This window comes from Fistularia commersonii, chromosome 19, assembly GCF_037954325.1.
Source record: "Fistularia commersonii isolate RoL2024-O1a breed Wild chromosome 19, RoL_Fcom_v1.0, whole genome shotgun sequence".
NCBI lineage: Eukaryota > Metazoa > Chordata > Actinopteri > Syngnathiformes > Fistulariidae > Fistularia > Fistularia commersonii.
Genome location: NC_141302.1, coordinates 12,270,992 through 12,293,080, shown reverse-complemented (window position 1 = coordinate 12,293,080; position 22,089 = coordinate 12,270,992). Strand labels below are relative to the sequence as shown.

Sequence of the window (22,089 nt, the reverse complement as noted above, 5' to 3'; positions counted from 1 at the left end):
AGTGCGCTTCTGCCATAAGGACATTGAGTGGCGTTGGATTTTGAGGAAGTTGCAGGCATCACAAAAACATGGACAAGATCCTCAAACTGGAACTTTTTCTGTGGTTGTGGATCCTGAAACTTTGATCAACCATGAAGTGGAGTCAGTAAATTCAAGAATTGGCTCTGTTTTGTGTAGAATGAAGTGCAGGGCTTCATAACCCCTAGAGGGAACTTTGAGGTCGATATGAGTACACCTGGTCAGTGCGCTTGTTTTCACCTCAGCCCTCGAGCACTCGCACCCTGCCCTCACCAACTCACCTATGCACTTTTGTTCATTCAAGCTGTGAGGTACCATTTTGGGGATGGGAGCACAATTACAACAGGAGGATTTGCGATGACTTGACAGTCACTGAAAAGATATTCCCAAACTGAAAGAGACTCGAGAAGCTTTGTCTTCTCCCACCTCCTGTATATAACCATATTTTTGTATTACCTTTCAGAGTAGAAAGAAAAATTTGCAATGGATGAAGGAAAAAAATCACAAGACTTTGATTATATAGAGTGAATGTTTAAGAAATCCAATCCTTTTTTCAGTATAGTGTAAGATGGACTCGTGGTGCATTTCCCTTTGTTTGCCAGTAACCCCAAAACAGTCGGCGGTGGAAGGGAAAATCTCATGGACATGAACTGAGATGATGGACTTGCTACCAGTGGCTCAGAGACTGAGTAAAACCGGCTTGTCAAAATGGATGTTCTAGTGGCTGCAGTGTGTGCCCGCTGAGAGCTTTTGATCAGCATACAAAGGCAGGCATGGTTTTTAAGAGCTGTTGACAAGGACATTTAGTTTCCCGACACGCTGACTGCCTTGAGAGCAACCACATGCGGAAAAAACCCTGGTATTGGTAAGAGAAACCTGTCAGCACACTGCAGTTATTGAACTACATTTGCGAAGTACGGCGTGGTGATTTTGTGCTCTGGTCTTGTCTTCCCACAGGAGTTTGGCTGTGCTTTATTTGCTGCCCTCTGCAAGGAGGATCTAATCTACAGTCAACCCATGAACCAGTTAATCCCAAACCTATCCTTTGAACTTAACCCTAAGAAAAGTTTGTTTTGACCCTGGACTGGGCAGGTGATTGCCATTATCAGTTGGACAGTCTCCAGATGAAGTTAACAGGATGACCGGCCTTGAATCCTATCTGTGTCGAAGTTAAGATTTGGTCTGGCGCTCTGAGGAAGAGGATAAAACAGTCGTCAACCCCAGCTTAAAACTCAGGAGGCCACACGCTTGTCTACTTGCCAGCAGGACAGAAGACCTGCCTGGATGTCCAACACAGAGCTGAGCTGGGTTTATGGTGGATGTGGTTTGATAACATCAGAGCCACCTTACATCCTCGCATTTGTAGTACTGGATGAACTGAAGCAATGTACAAAGAGACTTTAAACTTAAGATACACGTAGCTACATGTCACGTAGAGTCCAAAGGAGATGCAGACACTACATATTCATCCCAGCATACAGCAAAATCACCATTCTTGAGTTGCACTGGCTCTCTGGAACCATGTCTGCAGACATAACAGGGCTTTATCAGTAATCGAATCTCACAAGACAAACAGACTCAAAAGTATCAACAGTCATCACTATAAACGCTGTGCTTTGTAAATAATGTAAAAGTTTCTGTTACAAATGATTTCTCATAGTGGATTTTGCTTTGTTTCATTGTTTGACATGCCTTAAATTGTATAGTTAAGTCCTGAATGGCTACCTGAAAATGTTTTGGAAATAATGCCGAACTTGTCAGAAATGTCAAATATCCTTGAAGGTTTCAGAAAGGAGTTTCTATAAGACTGTTCTATGTTGACTTAACAGAACTTTGTTCTGTCATAACCTGCTTATCTGTACATCTGATCAGTAGGTAGCTACAATATAGCAACAAGCTGTTCTTGATATTTTTTAATTTGCTGTTTTTGGGGCCCTTTTGGTTTCCTTGAATGAGTGGATTTGTTCAAATTTACTGCTATGAATCATTGGAGATGGTCCAGGCTCAGAAAAAGGGCTGTAGTCTTTACTCTTGAGCTGAGCTGAACGGGCATGATGAAAAAGAAATAGCTTAATGCATTATACAATAATGTTGGGTAGTAGTATGGACTACCGGCCGAGGGCAAACATGAACCAGTGACTGCTTATCCCAAAACCGAGCTAACATAAGATGACAGGCCAGCATAACTGGTAATTCATATGGTTTTTGAGGAACTCAAGGAACGGATCAGTTACTTTTGAATTCGCCAATGGTACATTCAATTCAATCAATTTAAAAAGAAAATGCAGCGTCTTTCTCCAAATATTTCCAGTTGGATTTGAGAGTTATGCTTTTAGCCAACCAGTTCGTGTGTGTATGTGTGTTTTTGTGTAAAGTGGAAAATATTGATAACTTTTCAATACCGTGTTTTTTTTTTTTTTTTAAATTCAAATACCATCTATAATTTGTAGGTTACCATCATATCATTACTAAAATACATTTCCATCATTTGTGGATGATTGACATCTTATTTAATAAATAGAAAGCAGAAACAGCTTCCAGGATTCTCCAACTGTTGAACTGACACTAAAGTAGTAGTGTCCTATATTGGCATTGACACATAAAGAAAGAAAAAGCAGTTTTAGTTGGTTGAAATGACTCCTTGATGATTAACTGCCATTCTGTGTTGTTAAATAGCCTGGTTGTTTGGTTGCAGCTTTTGAAAAGATTGTCATCGCCTGCTATGGCGATGCGAAGATTCTCTGGTTCATTATATTTCATCATAGAAATTGTAGTTTGGAAATAACCCACTCAGCTCAGCTCCGTTGCTTATAGTCTTGAATGTTGTTAAAATAACAGCATAAATGTAATGAAACTTTTTGGAAAAGAACAACTGAAAGATTATGTAAATAGTTTGACTTTTTTGATGAACAAAATACTAAATAAACAAGTTAGCAGTGACTGACTCGGCAGTTTATGTCTGCAATTATGGAACGCAAAGGGGAAGTAATCTGGCAGGGTATCCCGTCATTCAAAGGAATTCTCGCGATAGTTCGAAACATGGCGGCCTGCACTGTTTACTAACTCAGGACTTGATTGACGAAGGGAAGTCCGTAAATCAGAAGTGTACACGCTGAATTTACTTTGGCTCGAGTGTTTTGCTCCGCTATCGAAAATAAAACGTTAGCACTAAAGTGAAGGAGACTACTGAACGCCAAACTGCACGGAATCAACGACCAGGCAAGCCGCAAAACGGGTATGTAGCATCGAACTGGCATAAGAGGCTAATGCTAACATGAGCTAACGCAAGAGGGCTTCTGTCGTGGACTGGACGTTGATTGAAACTCAAGCTAACTTAACATTCATTAAAAGCACAATTGTTTATTTTTTCGATAACATGTCCACTTAAAGCCATAATGTAACGATATAAGCAATAAAAAACGTTGAAAAAGATAACCGATAGCCACAGGTGTCTGTCGAGAGCTTGATGGCGCTTATTGGCGTTTTGCTTTGTTTTTAGTGACTGAAAGCATTGCTACTAGTTGTTCTGCCATCTCGGCGATGTGTTTTCTCTATCTTCGAATCGGTCTCGCCTGCGTCTCTTTCATCATTTTATTCTCTTCTGAACTGTTTCAGGCTTGTGGGTGTTGTGATGTCCTCGTCCCCCAGTACACACAAACACGCACACTGCAGGAGGAAGCACTATCCGAGTAGCACTTACCTCACACACGTTTGACATCCAACCAACACACACAAGGACGCAGATCGCGTACTTTGCTGTGCATCTAAAACATTGAAATGACCGACACAACTGGGAGTGGTGAAGGTGGAGGGGCGGCAGGACAGCAGGATTCAGAGGCAGAAAATGAGCCCCCTCAATCGGCGACACATTTACCTGAAGGCGACTGCCTTTATTTAGGGGAGTTTCCCAAGGAAGGAGCCCCACCATCCCCCAAACGTCCCAGGCTGATAGAAGAGGAAAATGGACATGCATCTCTTGAGTTGTATGAAGAAACATCAGCTGAGACTATGGTGACACGGGACGAACAGCAGTTGCAAAGTAGGGCAAACAGCATTCTTAATGCTCTGTGTATGTTTTATATGAAGTATAAGGGTTTCTTTGTAATCGTGTTAAGAGCAAATTACAAATCTCATATAATTAACAAATGCATATTTTGGTCCAAGGTGCAGAACCACCTTTACATTCTGAAGAGGGGATGCATGCAGGGGAGGAAATTGGCAGAGATGAGGAAGAATGCCATCAGAATGGAGATGGAAGTCATGATCCACCTTTAGAGGAAAGAGAGGCCACAGCAGAAGAGAAGCAGAACAGTAACGGATCTGAGGACAGCCCAAGTGAAGGACAACAGTAAGTAGAGGAAGGTGATTGAAGCTGGTTTATATTTAACCCCAGTGACCTAACATCTAGAATCGGGAAAACCCTGAAGGTGAGATGGTTGATTGTTGCATTTCAGTAAGTTTAACTCTGATAAATTCCTAATGTGAAGTGGTGTAGCCCTTTCACACAAAATTAACATATCCATCTGCAGAATAAATTAGTTCTTATTTAGTTTCAGCCATTAATATTCATAGTGTAAGCTTGTTCCATGTCACAGTAAGGCAATTTAAATTATGCTATTTTGGCTTTACCGTAATAAAAGGCTGACATTCAGGATAGCATTATGTCAGTTTCTCTTCTGAAATGTAATTTCAGAAGTTTTTTATCCGGAAAAAGTCTCCATTGTTTTATTGAGTCACAGAAATACAAAACCTTTCTGAGGGGGAAAGTTTAGTCATATTAGTTCTACTCTTTAGCAATCACAGATAAATTTTCTGTGCAAATACCTGTTTTGTGTGCTCCCATCCCTCAACCCCCTTGATACTCTCTCTCTCAGCTTGACATCTTCAGTATTTATGCTGTCAATTCTGTCTGTACACACTCAGCCTCTCACTGCCATAATAAGACCCATCACTGACTTGAAGAAAGTTGATAATGCAGCCTCAGGGGGGTGCAAGCCAGTAACTTTTTGAGTCAGTGCCAAGCCTGGACAAATGCAGAGGGTTGTGTCAGGAAGGACATCCAGTGTAAAACATGTGCCAAAACCAAATGTGCGAATTGAAGAGAATACAACTTTCATACTGGATCACACTAGGCCCAGGTTAACAATGACCACTATTCTACCAATTAACTTAAGGGTACAAGTCAAAATAGGGCTACTGGGGGTCAAAGAAGAAGAGAGGGAATAGAGAAGAGGAAGGGCAAGAGTCTGGGACTAAGAGTAAAGCCTTTCAATATGTGGACGACGATTGTAAAAGCTTAGAGATTTGGCTGACATAATGCGTAGAAGGAAGGTGGATATACTGTGTCCAGGAGACTAGGTGGAAAGTTGGCAAGACTAGAAGATTATGAGCTGGTTGTACTATCATGGTACTTATCTTGAAGGAGGAGTTTGTTAGGAATGTTAATACATGTGTGTGAACGAGAGGGACCCAGGTGGAACCATGATGCTACAGGGAGTTGAGAAAAAGAAGATGGAGGATTTTAAGTCCTTAGGGTCAACAATCCAGTGCAATGGAGAGTTTGGAAAGCAGGGGAAGAAATGCATTCAAGCTAATTGGAACAGGTGGGGTGTCAGAGTCATGTGTGATAAGAGTATTAGCCTGAATGAAAGGAAAGGTATACAAGATAGTGGTGAGACCAGTAAATCTCTATGGTTTAGATAGTTTCAGGGAGGAAAGGACAGGAAGCAAAGCTGGAGGTAGCAGAGATTGAGATGTTGAGGTTCTCTTTGGGAGTGACGAGGATGGATAGGATCAGGAATGAGTCTATTTGAGGGACGGTACATGTTACATCAGTAGTCACCAACATTTTTAAAACTGAGAGCCACTGTTTGGATACCAATTTAATGTGAAAGGCTACCAGTTTTATTTACACTTCTGAAATAACTAATTTGCTCAATTTACCTTAATAATTGATGATATTGAATCTTGAATCATTTATATGAAGACACTGATCATGTACTTTTCACAAAAAGAACATCAACAATGATTTAACAATGTAGGAACCAGGCAAATATCAATGTGTAAGACTTTGTTACCATAAATCCTGGCAAGTAGTTACATTTTCTAATGATCACTTTGACAACATTCCTAGGAAATTACAATGTCCCATTTTCACAAGCCATTATCAGTTATTGAAAAATCATGCAATCATACATTGCACCATGTTTGTACAAATAATCTGTTATGTAGCATAAAAAAAATCAACTTTCAGATTTTTAAAGAATTCTTATCAGATTTTGAATGTATCACGAAACTGCCACCAACAATTTGATTCTGATGAAGTGCACTTAAGTGAGCCCATCATTTTCAAATGTTTTGATGAGAATCATATCTATTGACAGATAAAAAAGTAACTGCTCATTGAAATGCACTGATATAGAGCCCTGATACAATATTCAATATGATTTCTTTAATTCCTAAATAATAAGGTGTATGGCTAACATAGACTGGTTGATTTTTCAGTTTTACTTCAATAATAACAATTTAGTTAATGTTTTCCAGCCGGAGATGTTTGATAAAGTTCATACACATCATGACGTGACTGCTCAGAGAAGAGAGAGAGAAATTGCAGCGAGTTGTGCTTCAAGTGAGTTGATCCAAGAAAAATACAGCTTCTATAAAACTTTTACTAGATATGAAGCATTGTGTTTACTTTCTGTAGCTGAAATTTAGCCATGTAGCAATTACCACTGACTATTAATCACAGACTGAAAGGACAACCCAATTTTACACACACAAATGTATGTACACACACCCATAAAAGAAATGATAATAAAAACATAATTTTGTTCTATTCTCCTAGAGTGGAATGACAAAAAAAAAACCTTTCATCCTTGAATTATCCCATCTGTCTCCCACAACAGTCCAGGGGCAATAGGAAAGTTGTCACATTTGTCACTTATAGCTCAGGGTAGCATTGATGGTAGAACTAGAAGAGCGTTTGGACAGTAGCACTGTTTTGGACTACGCCCCTCTCAGTATAGTACCCGGATCCCAACAGTGTGACTCGCATAATCCTCATGCTGTGGTTGAAGCAGCCTGATTGGATAAAAAGTGGCAAATCAGGATGACTCAAAGGAAGTGACTGGTTGCAATTATGACAAGTGTACCAGGCTGGACATGGTTGCACATAAAGGAGACATTTGATCACTTTATTTTGCCCTAGTCCGTTATCTCTTGAATAGAGCCATATATAGAAGTCCTTCATGAGATTACATCATGTCTTGTTCAAAGGGACAACTGACACGAACGTTTATCTCATACTTTGGTGATATTTATTTATTTATTTATCTGTCATGTACAACTGTCATGCTGACTAAAGAGACAATTGTACATTAAGATCAGTTTCAGCATGTGTGATTGACATATGGCACTCATAAAATAAGCACAGAAAGCACAATAGCACAAACTAAATATGTGCCCCCGAATGGTCAGTTTCCCGGAGATAAAGACCTTGGGCTCGTCCAGGGTTGGGAGACTGTTGTTGGGATAGTTGGTATGGTGGAAGAATACAAGTGTTTATCCTGCTCTTTTAAACTGACGTCTGCTCTGTATTATTGCCTCCAGTCTTGGCTTAGATTTTAGCCAGAACCCCCAGATGCTGACAAGTTCCTGGACAGAGTACTCGAACTTTCCAGAGAATTACCTCAAAGGCTGCAAATGGTAAGTGTTAGAGGCTGTGAATTTTAAAAGACCAATATAATAGCAGAAGTTTGAGAGTGGGGGGAAAAAAGCTGCTAGCCAATTAATCAGCCAAAATTATATTAATTTAAGCTATTATGTAGTAGAAATAAATCATGATTTCCCCCATGAATGATTAATGTTGTCCTGTATTATGGGGGAAATTTATTACAATTGCTTTTTAAAGAGTAATAAAACCTTTTCAGAGAAGTAATGGAAAATGGATACTCATCACAAAAGCTTTGAGTGCATATAGGTTTATTTCTGTGTTCACTTTTGACTATCCAGAAAATTGTGACCAGATTCTCCCTGTTAGATATTTCTCCCTTCACCTTTGAACTCTTGGTCACATCTAGGAAAACAGCGTTCACACACACAGCTACTAATGAATACTTTCAAGAGTTTTTTGTCGTCGTGATTAATTTTGCATCAATCTGTACCTCACCTGTTTCTGCTCTTCTCTGTGTGGGAAGAACCCCCCACATATGCACACACACACGCACAGATACAGACATATGTATGCAGACGCTTATAATAAGAGAGCCAAGAAAAGGGGAAAATGGATCTGCACTGTAATTAGGAACAAAACATGCTTGACTTAGGGCATAAACTAGTCCTCTGATCTTGAAAAAAATCTGAGCTGTCAGACAGAAACATATTTATTGGCATCAAAGTCAAGTCAAATCAAATCACAGACATTATGAGCTTTTTGGCACCAGCAAATCCCATAACAGCATAAGAACTGTTTTTAGTTTTTTGTCATGCACGATAAGGTTTTCGTTCCCAGCATCCTTGTCAGCCGCCTTTCTAAACTGCTTTTAATGAAGCATCCTTTTCTCGGTCTTGAGTAAGAATAGTATCTTCTTTCTTCTTCTTCTTCTTTTTATCTAGCACTGGGAGTCAGTGTTTAAAAAGGGAACGCAATCCAATTGTGTCAAAGGGAGACGCACGGTCCTCTGTGGTTTTACAGTTCCTTTTTAATAATATGAAGAAGTGGCTGTTATTCTGGCCCATGAAATTAAACAGTCAGATGGTTTGGTCGGCTTCCAGTTTGTCTGTCTTTATCATTATCCCATTGACTTTCATGTCGAGGAAATTACTTTGGTGGGTGAGAAATAAACAGAAAATGTTAGACATGGCATCAATGGATCACCTTCATAGTGATGTTTCGCTGACTTTTGCCACATTACTCATGGTGTTTTCCCATAACTTAAAAAATGATCAAGTCATTTTCTTGGGGAGGGGAAACTGTAAAAACAGTATAAAATTGAAATATATGATCAAAAAATTAGCAAACGATATTGAAATCCTAAACCGTGATCTGTGATTTTAAACAGTTGTGTACCACAATTTTCAATGAAAGACAATATTCAGTGTAGACAGATATGCTTCTCAGCCTTTTGTATTTTTCACCTCCCAGCTGTTTATATAATCCATCGTACTCTTTTCTCTCCTATTATCCTGCCATGTTCACTAACCCAGGGCCCCAGATGGTTCTTGCATCCTGACCAACAGTGCAGACAATGTGCTTCGTGTTTACAACCTCCCTCCAGAAATTTACAGCTACAGCTGGGACATGCTTCCTGAGATGGTGAGTGTAAAACTAGCTTACCATCTTTTTGTAGGTAAAGACGTTGGCTATAAATCTGTCAATAAACGCATTTTATTATTTTTGTGTTTTGAAAGACGGAAAGAGGTGCAACATTTTTGCTAAATGGAGTTAATTAACTGTTAGCAAATCATGAGACAATGGCGTATGTTGGCACTCGGCTAAATAGATGATTTTCTGTCCAAATCTGATGCAAACTGAAAGTCTGTAGGTTTTCCTTTACTGCCCCCATCAGGCTAATGCGTAGGTCCTATTTTTAGACAATAAGCTCACACGATACACACTCTTATGTAAATTCATCACATCTGTGGGTCTTGATTACTGTTCAAGTTCAAGAGGAGAGTAACTTTAAGTTCAAACCTCTACGCCATCCACTGTTTATGATATTGACTGCTGATTGAAGATATGTTTAAAAACAAAACAGCTACACATTGTAAATGTTTTATGGCGGTTGCTGATATTGCTGCAGATTTAGCTAATAAAATAAATCTACAGTGTGATCATGCTGTCTTGGTGAAAGGGATATCAAGTGAGGGTTTGAGGGTTTAGTTTCTAAATCATATCAAAAGATATGATTATTAAATATTTCTTTCTGAAAGAAGTCTCGTTATTGTAATTTGGCCATCTAGAAACTAAATGTGCTTTAACCATTACTGCTTTGGGTTGTTACAAAGTGTGATGTCAGGGATCCTCAGCTCCCATCTTGAAGAATAATCAACCAAATATTCAGTCATGAATACCACAAGCATGATGTGTCCTATATTCTCATCAGATCTTCCCAAAATGGTTTGGCTACAGATCATCTTGCATCACTTTCTGGCTTTAGTTTGTGAATGTAGCATCTTGAATATCATAAGAATGCAGGTTTTCTTTAAAAGAAAGGAATGTAGTCAATCCTACTGATCCTACTTTGTTACTGTCATTACCTTGACTCAGCTTGTGGAATATTTGATGGATACAAAGGATTAAAGATAATTAATCACTGCTGCTAAAATATAAAGACTGACTATAATATTTATGTATATTTGGGATCCCGAACAGTTGATATTGTTTTCCTAAATGCTCAAAACGATGATCATCATAAACTTGATTTTTAATCAGGTTCTTTATTGTAAGGAAATCTTCAAACTGTATCCATTTAAAGATAAGGTCTAATAAAGAAAGCAAGCGTTCCTGTGGCGGTAAAGGCCTATGTATAGATTTTTTTTTTTCTTGAATGGAGAGACATCAAAAACCTAGACTGTAGTGTCTGCCAGTGTCACCATGCCCTCTTCCTCTTGTTCTCCTTGGGACAGAGTCCAGTGCTGAGAATGGCTGAAGGCGACACCATCTATGACTACTGCTGGTACCCCAAGATGAGCTCCTTAGACCCTGATACATGCTAGTGAGTCGAACCTCTTTTTTTGAAAACCATTCCCCCCCTTCCTCCAGCTCTGAGCAGCGGGATAGAAAAGGCATTTTAAATGTGAGGCAGACATAAGGCTGAATACCTGGAAAAATCTGTTTTCCTCCAGCGGTTTTTACACAGTGACAAGCATTATTATGGTTGTTCTGTGGTGCTTTTTTTCTTTGTTCACAGAACACACTGTATGAAAGCACTGTATGCTGAGCTGGTGTTATGGATACTCTGAAGATGGAAGATATTGTTGTGCGTCTGACTCATTCTTTGATCCTGCTGGTATTTGCGCTCATTGTGGGAGCCACCCGCTATCATGTAGAGAAGCTTTAAAAGCTTTCTGATGTCCCTCATTTGAAGTGAAGAGTCAGCCTCCGTTTTGTCCGACTCTGCTTCCATAGCCGTTTGCGCTGCTGTTTGAGGTCTTTCAGCATGATTCAGATTTCTAATGGCACTCCGGAGTGCAGACAACACCTTTAGGGGCTTATGATTCCCTGACTTGGGTCTGGATACCCTTTTTTTTTTTTTTTTTTTTTTTTGTGGGTCGTTTTAACCTGCCTGCATTATGACATCAGGGAGTGTTTGTGCATGCACTGAAGCACAACCGGTATCAGAAACATCCTTCCATCACCATAGAGACCACCGATCACTTAATAAGAAGGGGTAGAGCCACGCTAAAGAGCTTAGGTCAAATTGCCAACACACATTCCCTCAGCTCCCATCATCCTCCAGTTACAGCCTCCACCTTCAGACAGTCCCCAGTGTTGGCACCATTCCACCACTTCTCTAAACAGGCTTTGCTAACAGGAGGGAGTGCGGGTCAGAAACTGGATGTCCAGGGTGGAGAGTTTATGTAAACAGCCCGCAACTTAACAACAACTCATGTGGACAATGAATGAACCACTTGAGAGTGCTGTGAGTATCTGCCAAAACTACGCAAAGACCTGTCTGTCATGAGGATGAGTGTACCAGTGGGAGACGTCAGCAGCCGCTTTTCATCTTCTTCAGATTGATCCCACCTATCAGAGGAAAGCTCCTGCCAGGCACAGCGAAGAGATCGAACAAGCTGTGTTCATTTTTAACGGCTGAAGGCAGCCAGGTAAAATTGAGCGATTCTAGAATAAACACTGCGTTTTAGCTTCTTTTCTTTCTCTTTTCCCATTCTGTCACTCCTCCCCCTGTGCTCCTTGAACCTGATATGTGCCAAAAGCCATGTGTTTTGATGCCCCTCCTGTAGAGAGGGAATAAGGGTCCCTGTTATGGCTTGGTAAAGTTGCACTGAGTTCTAGGCATTGCTCCAAGCAAGCAGCAGTCTAGCATTATAATTGGGCATTTCCCTGCTCTGTAGCTCTGAGGGGCTATAAGAGAACACGGCAGCGGCGGTAGGAGCTAATTTCCTTTGTCTAATTGAGCTGCAGTGATGTGTTGGCATTTGATCTGCTCCCCATAATTAGAGTTAAAAAGCCATGGCCTTGATTTGAATCAATGCGGATGTGCTGCTGTCTTGTCTCCCTAATGAGTTACAGCACGCAGCCTGAGTTTGATTTGTTCAGGTAGAAGGTGCGCCGTGCTGTAGATGTAACAAAATGTTTCAAATCAGATGTTTTTGGACACGCATAATGTTTAAGTCCGAAAATTGTCAGCTGCTTCCTTTTTTCCTCTCCTCTATTTTAGTGTGTTAATATTTAATTTGTTTGATTTACTTCTATAAAGTAGTGGTGTGTGTCTGTTTGTGATAGCGCACGTAATTGTGTTTATATACACATGTATATGTATGCTAGTTTTCGTCGATTAATGTAATTTGAACGTTTTGGGAGACTAGATTTGAATTGCTTCAAATTATATTTGAACAATGCATGTAACCTGAATAACCATCTCCTTGTCTTGTCTGTGGCCCTGGACAATGAAGATGTTGTCCATGCAGTTGTCCATAAGCCAACAAGACTAAGGTTCTGCTTGAGCCAAGCTCAGTCAATCCCATTATGTTGGACCAAATCTTGGTCCCAGTGACCAGATTGTGCCCTAAGGCAGCTTTCACACGTATTATTCCAGAGATCTGAATCAAACCGCTGGAGAGTTGTAAACTCTTGCTGTAAAATCCAAATAACAGCAACTGCATTTTGCTGCCATTTATGGAGATGCCGCAAGTTTAATAACTTTTGCACAGTATTTGGACATCAAAAACATTTGAGTAAAGGTAGAAAGGCTGGCTAAAAACACACGCACTGTTTCTAAATCCAAAAAGTCAGATGGAGGAAAATGTCCAAAAAAAGCCACTTTAGTTTCTCTCCTTTCTTTCCCTGGTTTGTTCAGAAGCCTCTCGAATAAGGGGTGAAACGTCTTCAAGAAGAGAGACTAAGTCCGGTTGCCGCAATAAACCTTGACAATGATTTACAGAGACCTGGATGACTGAGAACCTTGACAAATATGAGCCAGTTTATCTGCATTGCAGCTGGGCAACAGTTTGATTATGATCTTGGATCCATTCCGAGAATCAGGACAGATGATTATCGCTCACTGATCAATAAGCAGCAGGCGATAATCGGCCCCCTCGTTACACAACTTTCAGAATGGTTTAATTGGCCCCTATATCTTGTGTTGCCTATATCACAGCTAGTGAGTTGCTTTATTTTTTTTAAATGTTTTTATTTAGTTTTCAAGCCATTGATTGACCCATTCTGTGCCGTTTAAACAAGAAAATCCTGAACGAAAAAAAACACTATTTTCTGCCTTCTAACATACATGTTTTTGGGGTACTTCTTCACAAAAACTCAAACAGAACCTCTCAAATCACCAGATGATGCAGGCGTTTGCCTAACAATGGATATCTTAATATTTGTTTACTACCTTGTTTATTCACACTGAGATACGTTACTTCCATGTGTATATTGCTTTATCATGATATATTTGAATGTATTTATTCATAAAGATGTGAGTAAGGTAGCTCAATATAATCTAACAGTGTATAGTGATCACTTTTTTCATGTGAATCATGTTCAAAGTATTGCAAAAGGTTTTAACCGATAAGTACCAGAGGGCTCTTATTATTTCACTCTACCGTTATTTCTCCCCTCATCCCTAACCTTTTGATTCTTCTCGCTCCTCTGCAGTATTGCCAGCAGTAGCCGCGACAATCCAGTCCACATATGGGATGCATTTTATGGGGAGGTGCGAGCCAGTTTCCGACCCTACAACCACCTGGATGAGCTGACGGCGGCCCACTCCCTTTGCTTCTCTCCCGATGGCTTGCAGCTCTACTGTGGCTTCGACAAAACTGTGCGCGTCTTCTACACTGAGCGGCCTGGGAGAGACTGCGAGGAGCGGCCCACCATAGGTCAGCCACCAGTCAATATCTGAAAGAATGCAAGGATGTTGAAAGTTATTATTTTAGCCGTCAAAACTCATGGGATATTATCACTACATTACATATTGCACATCACAGTGATTGAAGTGATTAGCAGAAAGTTGAAATACAGTAAAAGTGGGAAAGCATAAGGATGCCAGTGACTTTCCATGGCCAATATTGGGTGGATTGATGACTGGAACGGAGCGTCTCCAAAATTGTAGCTCCTGTCCTGGTCTTTAGTGGTTGTTACCTTCCCAAATTATAATAAAAGGGATCTGAAGGTTTGACTTCAATTTGTCAGCCTTTGCTTTCCCTAGATCTCAGTCCAACTGAACACTCAGGAATGTGCTTGATAAACAAGTTATTGTAGATATTACAGACCACCTTCAGCGTTCTGATGGAGTCTGTGCCTCATAACTGCTCGCTGGCAGAAGTAGGATCTCCAGAGTACCAGGCACGTGGTCATCATGATCGGTGTATATAGAGATTATTCATAATCTTATCAAATTCTATAAAATCTGCTTAGTTTCGAAAAGTCTCATTCAGGGGCGATCGAAACTCTGCACTGCGAGCTATTTACCAAAAGAGAAATACAAACAAAGCAAACATCCTGCACACTCACAAGCTGTGTTCTTCGATAATCAAAGTCAGTAGACAAACAATATGCAAACAGGGACATTGTGAAAAGCATAATGATGCTGCAGTGCATGGAGGAAGTTGCATTATGACAGCTGGCTGTCACATCTCGCAAGCTGAAGTCTCCTTGAACGAACCAAGGAGAGCTTTTATCTTGTACCTGACAAAACAACAAGGCTACCCAATGTTTACTGTGATTTATTCCTGAATCTCCATCATGCACTTCAAGCATCTCCGTTGTCTTGCAGTTCTTTTTTTTTTTACTTCCCCTACTTACTAAATCATGCCCCTCTTATTTGTTTTATTTCCAGTGCTTGTTATTAATTACATAAAGGAAGGATCAGGGTGAATGGCAATTGCATAGTTGCATGTTTAAATGCTAACAATAACCTAATATTGTTCTTATTTATATATTAGTGAATGGCTTGTAAGTGTAGCATTCAGCTGACTCTCTCCCAATTAAAATAGTGAGAGTACATGTAACCCACACCACATCTGAATTTCGCCCGTGTGTGCTCACACATGCTCTCAGTGGTGCCGGATAGCCCTGGTTATTACCACGGCTTACTCTGGTATGCTCTCTTTGACTCCCTTCAGTCCAGCTTTATCACCAATAACTGTACATTATTACACAAATCCATCTTGAAAACAGACACGCGTGAGATCTGTGCCAAATCTTCTGTTCGACTTTTCTGCTCTAAAGACATTCTAAAAGCTTCTTTTCCGCTGGAAGAAAAACCATTTAGGAAAGAAGGAAATGCTCAAAAAAAATTTAGGCGATTAAAATGCGGGTTTATGTGTGGATTGTTGCACAAATGTATTTTTCTTTCAAACAGAAACCCAGGGTCTGCCAAGAGCAAATTTTGACTTGAAATGACTGTGCCTTGTGGGGCGCTTAAAGGCTTTAATTCCTTCCAAATGCCGGTTTCTCATCACTACTGGTCTTTGCTGCAGTGAAGAAACAGGGCCAAAGTGGCATCATCTCCTGCTTTGGCTTCAGCCTGTGCCAGTCTGTGTACGCCTGCGGCTCTTATTCCCGCTGCGTTGGCCTCTACTCCTGCCAAGATGGCACCCTGCTGGCCCTGCTGCCGACCCGCCACCACGGAGGCCTCACCCATCTGCTCTTCTCCCCCGACGGCAACTACCTGTACACCGGGGGCCGCAAGGTGAGTGCCCCGAGTAGCAGTCAGTGAAGGACCTGGTGATTAATGATCCTGCAGGTGCTATCATTGGGCTGTTTGAAGAAAGTAACATGACTTGTACAATAGAGTCACATAAGCGTTATCACAAATTGTCAGTAAAAAAAAAACAACTAAATAGTCCAATAATTACTCATAGTGCACAATGAACAAATAGTTTTGCCCTTTATTTGATTCATTGGCAGTGATTTTGCCCTCAAAAGGACATTCATTTTCAATACACACAGCTAATACGACACCGGATACACTTAATTAAATTTATAAAATAATAATTCTCTTTCGATCTCCCAACAGCGTACCCCCCCATCATAGACAAGGTTTGAAATTGAAGTTTCGTATGTTCTGCCCAAAACTTTTCTAATGTATCTAATTTGAGTTTGTGATTTAACTTGTTTTTATTTTATGTAATTTTTATTTTATATTGACATGTTTTATACCTTATTAAGACATATTTACTGTGTATGTATATTTTTGAATGACCACCACTATCCAAAAAAAAAAAAAGACATAAACAGACAAACATTTAAATGAGGTGCATGTGTGTGTGGATGATGTGATGCAGGATCCAGAAATACTGTGCTGGGATCTCAGAGAGCCGGGGAAAGTTGTGTTTTCACTCAAGAGGAATGTTGCAACAAATCAGCGCATCTACTTTGACCTCGACATGTAAGTTTAATTCTGCCTGTGGGTCGTCATGGAACAATATGTCTGCTCTCTGACAGTGTAGACAGTCTGCATCCCATGTCTCCATTCCCCAAGGGTGCGTGAATACTTCACTGCAAGAAAATAGGCGGAAAACCTTTCTCCTCCGTGTGTTGTTTCCAGGTCGGGTAGATACCTGCTGAGTGGGGACACAGAGGGAATGGTGTCAATGTGGGACACCCAGACAGCGCCTCCTGATGGCAATGAGGATGTGCTGCAACCTCAGCTCACGTTCCAAGCTCACTGGGACTGCATTAATGGGATCAGGTATGAACCCTGTCCGACCACCCCAATCGTACGTGATGACGTCATACCACTGCAGAAGAACCACAGGGCCACCCTGGAATTTTAACCCTGACCACCCTGACAGAATCAATCAGCATGTATCCCCTCCTGTCTGTCTGGTTAAAGTAGGAAGTGCAGGGGCTGCGGTGACAGCTGACCAAATGGCGACAACTCGCATCTGCTTTCTGATTTGTCAGTCCGCTGCGGTGCCGGTTGTAGTAATTACTAGTGTTTAAGACCGGCAATATTTATAGTCCAGGGAGAAGAACATTATAATTTAATAAACCAATTAAATTAACAAATGCCCATGAAAGTAGGCTAAATCATCAACATTTGAAACAGAAGAGAAAAGACGGGGATTTTGCTGTAAAGACACAGTAAAACACACTTTTTCAGACATTTTTGGCAGCAACAGGATCGGTGGATTAAAGCTACATTTCAAAACATGAGGATTTCAACAAATTCAAATGAGTCATTAGATTTATATTGGGATTTTCTGACAAAGTGTATTAGATTTTTGCGTCATGCCTTTTTCGCTTCCTGTTTCCTGTGATCCTCAGTATCCACCCCTTCATGCCATTGTTGGCCATGTCCAGCGGCCAGCGTCAATTCCCATGGCCCGGCGACAGCGAGGGTGACTCCACCTCTGATGAAGAGGGAGGGGGGGCCGTGGTGTCACAGCAGGAAAACAGACAAGATAACACCCTGAGCCTGTGGTGGGCCGGACCGCTCGGAGCGACCCAGGAGGGGGACCAGGAGCAAATTGCGTCTGTGGATGAGGTCTGATGGCCGCCGGCCTTCCCCTCCTCGGGTATCACTCTCTTTGAGCCACACCAGCCTTGTTATCTTTATTTCAGAAATGATATCATGCAAGAGAACAGGTTTTAAATCGGTCGGACTCTTCTTGCCCAGAGCAACGCCAGGACGATAAACAAAACCGTCTCCATGTAAAACAAACAAATGTCATCCTTGGGGTTTACGGATTACAGTTTACAGAAGGTCTGGTCCACCTGAAACTACACAAGACGACTGACCGGTCAGATCAGAATTTTATGGACCTGTATGCCAACATAAATTTCAGCGCTGAAAAGTTGGAATCTTTTTTTCCTTAAGAGTGTCGTGTTGCCCAGATTCGTATAGAACCCGTAAGGATTGGACTCTGTGAACAGTATTTTGTTTTAAGACTCAAACCTGAATTATTTTTTGAATCTATACTAATTTGTGATATGTGTGTGAGTGGCTGGAAAGCTGCCTTGGAGATTCCCCATTGTCCACAGGTGTAAGTGCCATTTCTTTATTGAGCTTTGCATTTCTATATGGATTGAATCTTGTTTTTACCTTCCTTTTTAAACAATCTTGACTTAACAGGTGGTTGTTGCTCCATGTCTGCCCATAGAAATGTCTATTTTTTTAAAGCCGTGATGATCATTCTGCTGAATGTAAACTGAAGAGTGAAAGTCAAAAAAGTAAACTTGCTTTTTTTCTACATCTCGCCGTCGGTGATGATTACAGAAGCGTGGTGTCCCCATCGTAGGATAAATAGATTTTCTTAGAACACACTTTTTTTGTCAAACAAGCATATCAGTTAAACTGCGGTGATTTACTCTCCTTTGTCGCCATAGGAGGACCTTTCTGTTTGCTTGATTCATACGTGACAAGAACCTACTCGAACCAAAGTCCTTTGTCTCCAGACACTGAGTCTATGAATTCAGGTGTCGCTCTTGGAGGGTGTGTTGCCATGCAATCACAGCTATGCCTCTATAGCTGCTGTTGTGCAGCCAGAACCCATAGGCCTTGATGAAGTTACACACATCTTTAGATGGATGGCTCCTTGTCTAACAGGTGGCTTTGTGGTGCATCTATTCAGGTTAAAGTGAATTAAAAGCATATCTGTTCACAAGAGCCGTGCCTCATTTTGGTCTCTTCTGTTGAAAGCGGTTCACAGTTTGACGCCCTGTAATATGTCCTTGATGAATGCAAGATGGTATTTCACTACAGTCAAGAGGCAGTTCTCACAAGCCAAAGGGACTATTTGCTCTTTCCTTTGAGATGGAAACTATTCATAGCTTTCACCTTTTCCTACACACATTCTGTATGAATGCACTCACACTCATGTATTTGATTGTCTGAAACCACAGGGGCATGCTGAGCACAGAGCCAAGTTGGAGAGCAGCGCTGCTCTGCGGTGCGTGTTGCCTAGCGACTGTCTCTGCCTTGGGAGAGGAGAGTGGGTAGAAAGACAACAAGAAGTAAAATTGGGGGCAGAGAGAGAGAGGAAAATGCCAAACAAGTGTAATAAATAATCCAGTGGTGTAGTGATTGCTACTTGTTTGTGGTGTGGTCTTTATCTAGGCTCTACCTGAGTGGGAGCTGACAAGTAATGTCTTACTGCATACATCATCGCACGGTTCCTCCATTTTCACAGTACAGGTACTTCTTTATTTCCACCTTTTCTAGACATTTCACCTCTGACCCTGTCTTATGATGTTACATTAGATTATTAGTTGGATCCTGTGGCCAGGTAGGCATTAACGTACAGTAACATCTTTGTAAAATACTCAACTGTTTAAGATACATACTTTGTAATTTTCCCTTTTCATGTGTTAGCAGATTCAATTTTGATAAATTTGAAAATACATTCATAAAATATGGAAAAATAACTTTTCTAGATTTGTAAACAGCTGACGTTTGGCAGGAAATAGATAAATCATCTGAAAGACAAGCACAGGCAAATTAGCAATAAAATAAATAGAGTCCATAACTACAAAACAATCAGCATGACGGGATCTGAAGATGAGCAGTAAAGTGGACAGCAGTTGTAAGACAATTAACAGAAAATGAGCAAAGAATGATGAAAACTTTGTTTTCATGAATGAGAGGGGAAATTATACTCTAATGTCTTGTCATTTGGCTCATAGAATTGCTTGTCTAAGCCAAAGTGACGAACTGTCATTTTTTTCTCTAAATAAGCACAGTTTGTCTGCAAAGGAGGCCACAGTGTTCCGAGGCTCAGCGTTGCCTCTTGCGTGCCTTAGCCCAGTGATCCCCATCCTTTTTTATAGCAGGGACTGGTTTTATGCTTAAAAATGTTTCCACGGACCAGTTTAGAGGCGTGGGGATTCAAATCATAAAAAACCTTTAGCAGGTCAACGTATTTAATCGGGATACAATGATTACGCTTTATATCAGGGACCCACATTATTAAGTGCGGCAGCAAGGTGAAGGCGGAAACAGATGTTTTTGGAAATAAGATCCGAAAGGTCTAATGAAAAAAACGATAATTTGTAACAAGAGAGACTTTCTTTGCGGGCTGGGGCTCGGGGACGACTGCCGTAGTCGATACCGTTGTGTCATCCGCACTGTTGTCAGCATCTTTATTTTGCCGTCGCAACACTGGCACGTGTTTTTCGAAAAACCCACGGTCGGCAGAAGCCATGCGTTTAAGGATACATTTCAAGGAGTTTTACCACAGAGTTTGAAAGCACTAATTGGCGGTGATGTAAAGCAAGTCAGCGTCGAATGTGTTTAAGCGCCATTCTCTAATTACTCCATGGAAGTTTATCCGCCTTGTCAGCACCGGAAATGGAGGAAATAGAGGAAACAATGGAGTTAATTGTGTGGATAATGCTATCTGAACGTTGTGAAGGACCGTCGGCAGAACCTTTGTGTCGTCGCTCAGAAGACAGCGATGCCATTATCTTCTTCCCGAGATGTTCTCGCAGTCGCTCTCGCCACTTGTGTGGTTAATGACCCAATCCTCGTCAAGTGTTCCGTGTTTCCATTTGTGTCTCGTCGCGAGCGCGTCTCCGTGGCCTCGCATAAGTACCTTCCATTAGACCGGTGTGCACAAGCACTGTCTCGATGCTCATCACCAGCGAGAGCTCGGCAAAGTAATGGGATCTCGAAATTAAGAAGGGCATTTGAAAACAATTATTCAAATGGCCGCGTGTGTAGAAGCTTCTTATCCCGCCGCCAGGAACTCCAGTAAACAACAGCAGTGCCTTGACCCCCAATGAATAAGTGCATTCCAGACGCTCAAGCGTTTGTCACCTCCACCTTTGAAAGGATGGAGCCAATCTGAACCTCCCGCAGAGAGAACAGACTGTTTTTTAAGTGGCGTCTTCTTCTTTTCCTTTCGGCTGCTCTCTTCAGGGGTCGCCGCAGTGAATCATCTTCTCCACCTAACCCTGTCTCCTGCATCCTCTTCTTTCACACAAACTAATCGGAAGTTTTGTCCTTTCTGAGAATGCCAGAGAGGCGGGTCCTCATTCTTCCGGTAGATTTCCAATGTGACATACAGATGACGTGTTGAAGGGCTTCCCGTAGGAATCTGTTGACATGTCAGGCAGTTATATTTTGATGTTTTTTTTTTTTTTAACAGGAAAGTAACGCAATTGCATTTGAGCATGTTTGTCATGGTGGATTTACTGACAATTAAACAACTCAAGTCAAACATGAATGCACAGATTGTCTAACCGCGGTGGCAAAGTGGTTTGTGCTTCTGCCTCGCAGCATGAAGGACCCTGGTCCGATTCCCACGGGGCGTCTTCCTGTGTGGAGTTTGCATGTTCTTCCCATGTCTCCGCGGGGGGTCCCGACTCAACCTGCCAAAGTCCAAAAACATGCAGGGGGTTAATTGGTGTGCATTGGAAAATTTGCCAGACAAAATGTGTGAATGAGAGAGTGAATGGTCGTTTGTCTCTTTATGTGGCCCTGCGATCGACCGGCGACAGCTGGGTTTGGCTCTAGCATCCTTGCGACCATGACAACAGGATGAGCGGTAGATAATGGACAGGTAGATGCATATTGTGTCAGATTTTTGGCTAATTTCTTTCATTTTCAGCCACTTGCTGTCAACTTTTCAGCAGATTTCCTAATTAGTTAACTTTTTTTTTGCCTTTCCCTGTCAACATGTCAACGCTGTTTCTGGTTTCCTCTCAATTTCAGACATATTGAAGGGGTGATTTTCAACTAATTTCTTCTATTTTGCATGGCTTCACTAGCTAAATATCCTGTAATTCCTTTGTTCTTGGGTTATCATTTCATAAAATAGGAGACAAAAGAATTTGACGGAGCAAGCATTGTTAATGTCACAATCACATTTTTACACAATCACAATTTTTTCATTTCTCAACAAACTTCTGTTGCAAATTTATGACCGTCAAAGTTTTCTGTG

At 41.1% G+C, this 22,089-nt stretch overlaps 1 protein-coding gene across 1 annotated transcript; it reads left to right on the top strand.

The window, feature by feature from the left end:
- Positions 1 to 3,665: 3,665 nt before the first annotated feature.
- wrap53 (WD repeat containing, antisense to TP53) lies at positions 3,666 to 17,848 on the top strand. Its single transcript, XM_086165429.1, has 10 exons — positions 3,666 to 4,057; positions 4,183 to 4,366; positions 7,627 to 7,722; positions 9,223 to 9,331; positions 10,645 to 10,733; positions 13,856 to 14,079; positions 15,682 to 15,893; positions 16,489 to 16,592; positions 16,752 to 16,895; positions 17,474 to 17,848. Exons 1-10 carry the CDS (start codon positions 3,796 to 3,798, stop codon positions 17,697 to 17,699), a joined length of 1,650 nt encoding a protein of 549 aa, XP_086021555.1. The 5' UTR covers positions 3,666 to 3,795; the 3' UTR covers positions 17,700 to 17,848.
- The last annotated feature ends 4,241 nt before the right edge of the window (positions 17,849 to 22,089 follow it).

Bases quoted from the DNA above. Each gene is read 5' to 3' on its own strand.
- wrap53 (XM_086165429.1), top strand. From the start codon at position 3,796: ATGACCGACACAACTGGGAGTGGTGAAGGTGGAGGGGCGGCAGGACAG. The intron at 14,080-15,681 runs GTCAGCCACCAG...TCTTTGCTGCAG, and splicing joins CGAGGAGCGGCCCACCATAG to TGAAGAAACAGGGCCAAAGT. The intron at 15,894-16,488 runs GTGAGTGCCCCG...GATGTGATGCAG, and splicing joins TGTACACCGGGGGCCGCAAG to GATCCAGAAATACTGTGCTG.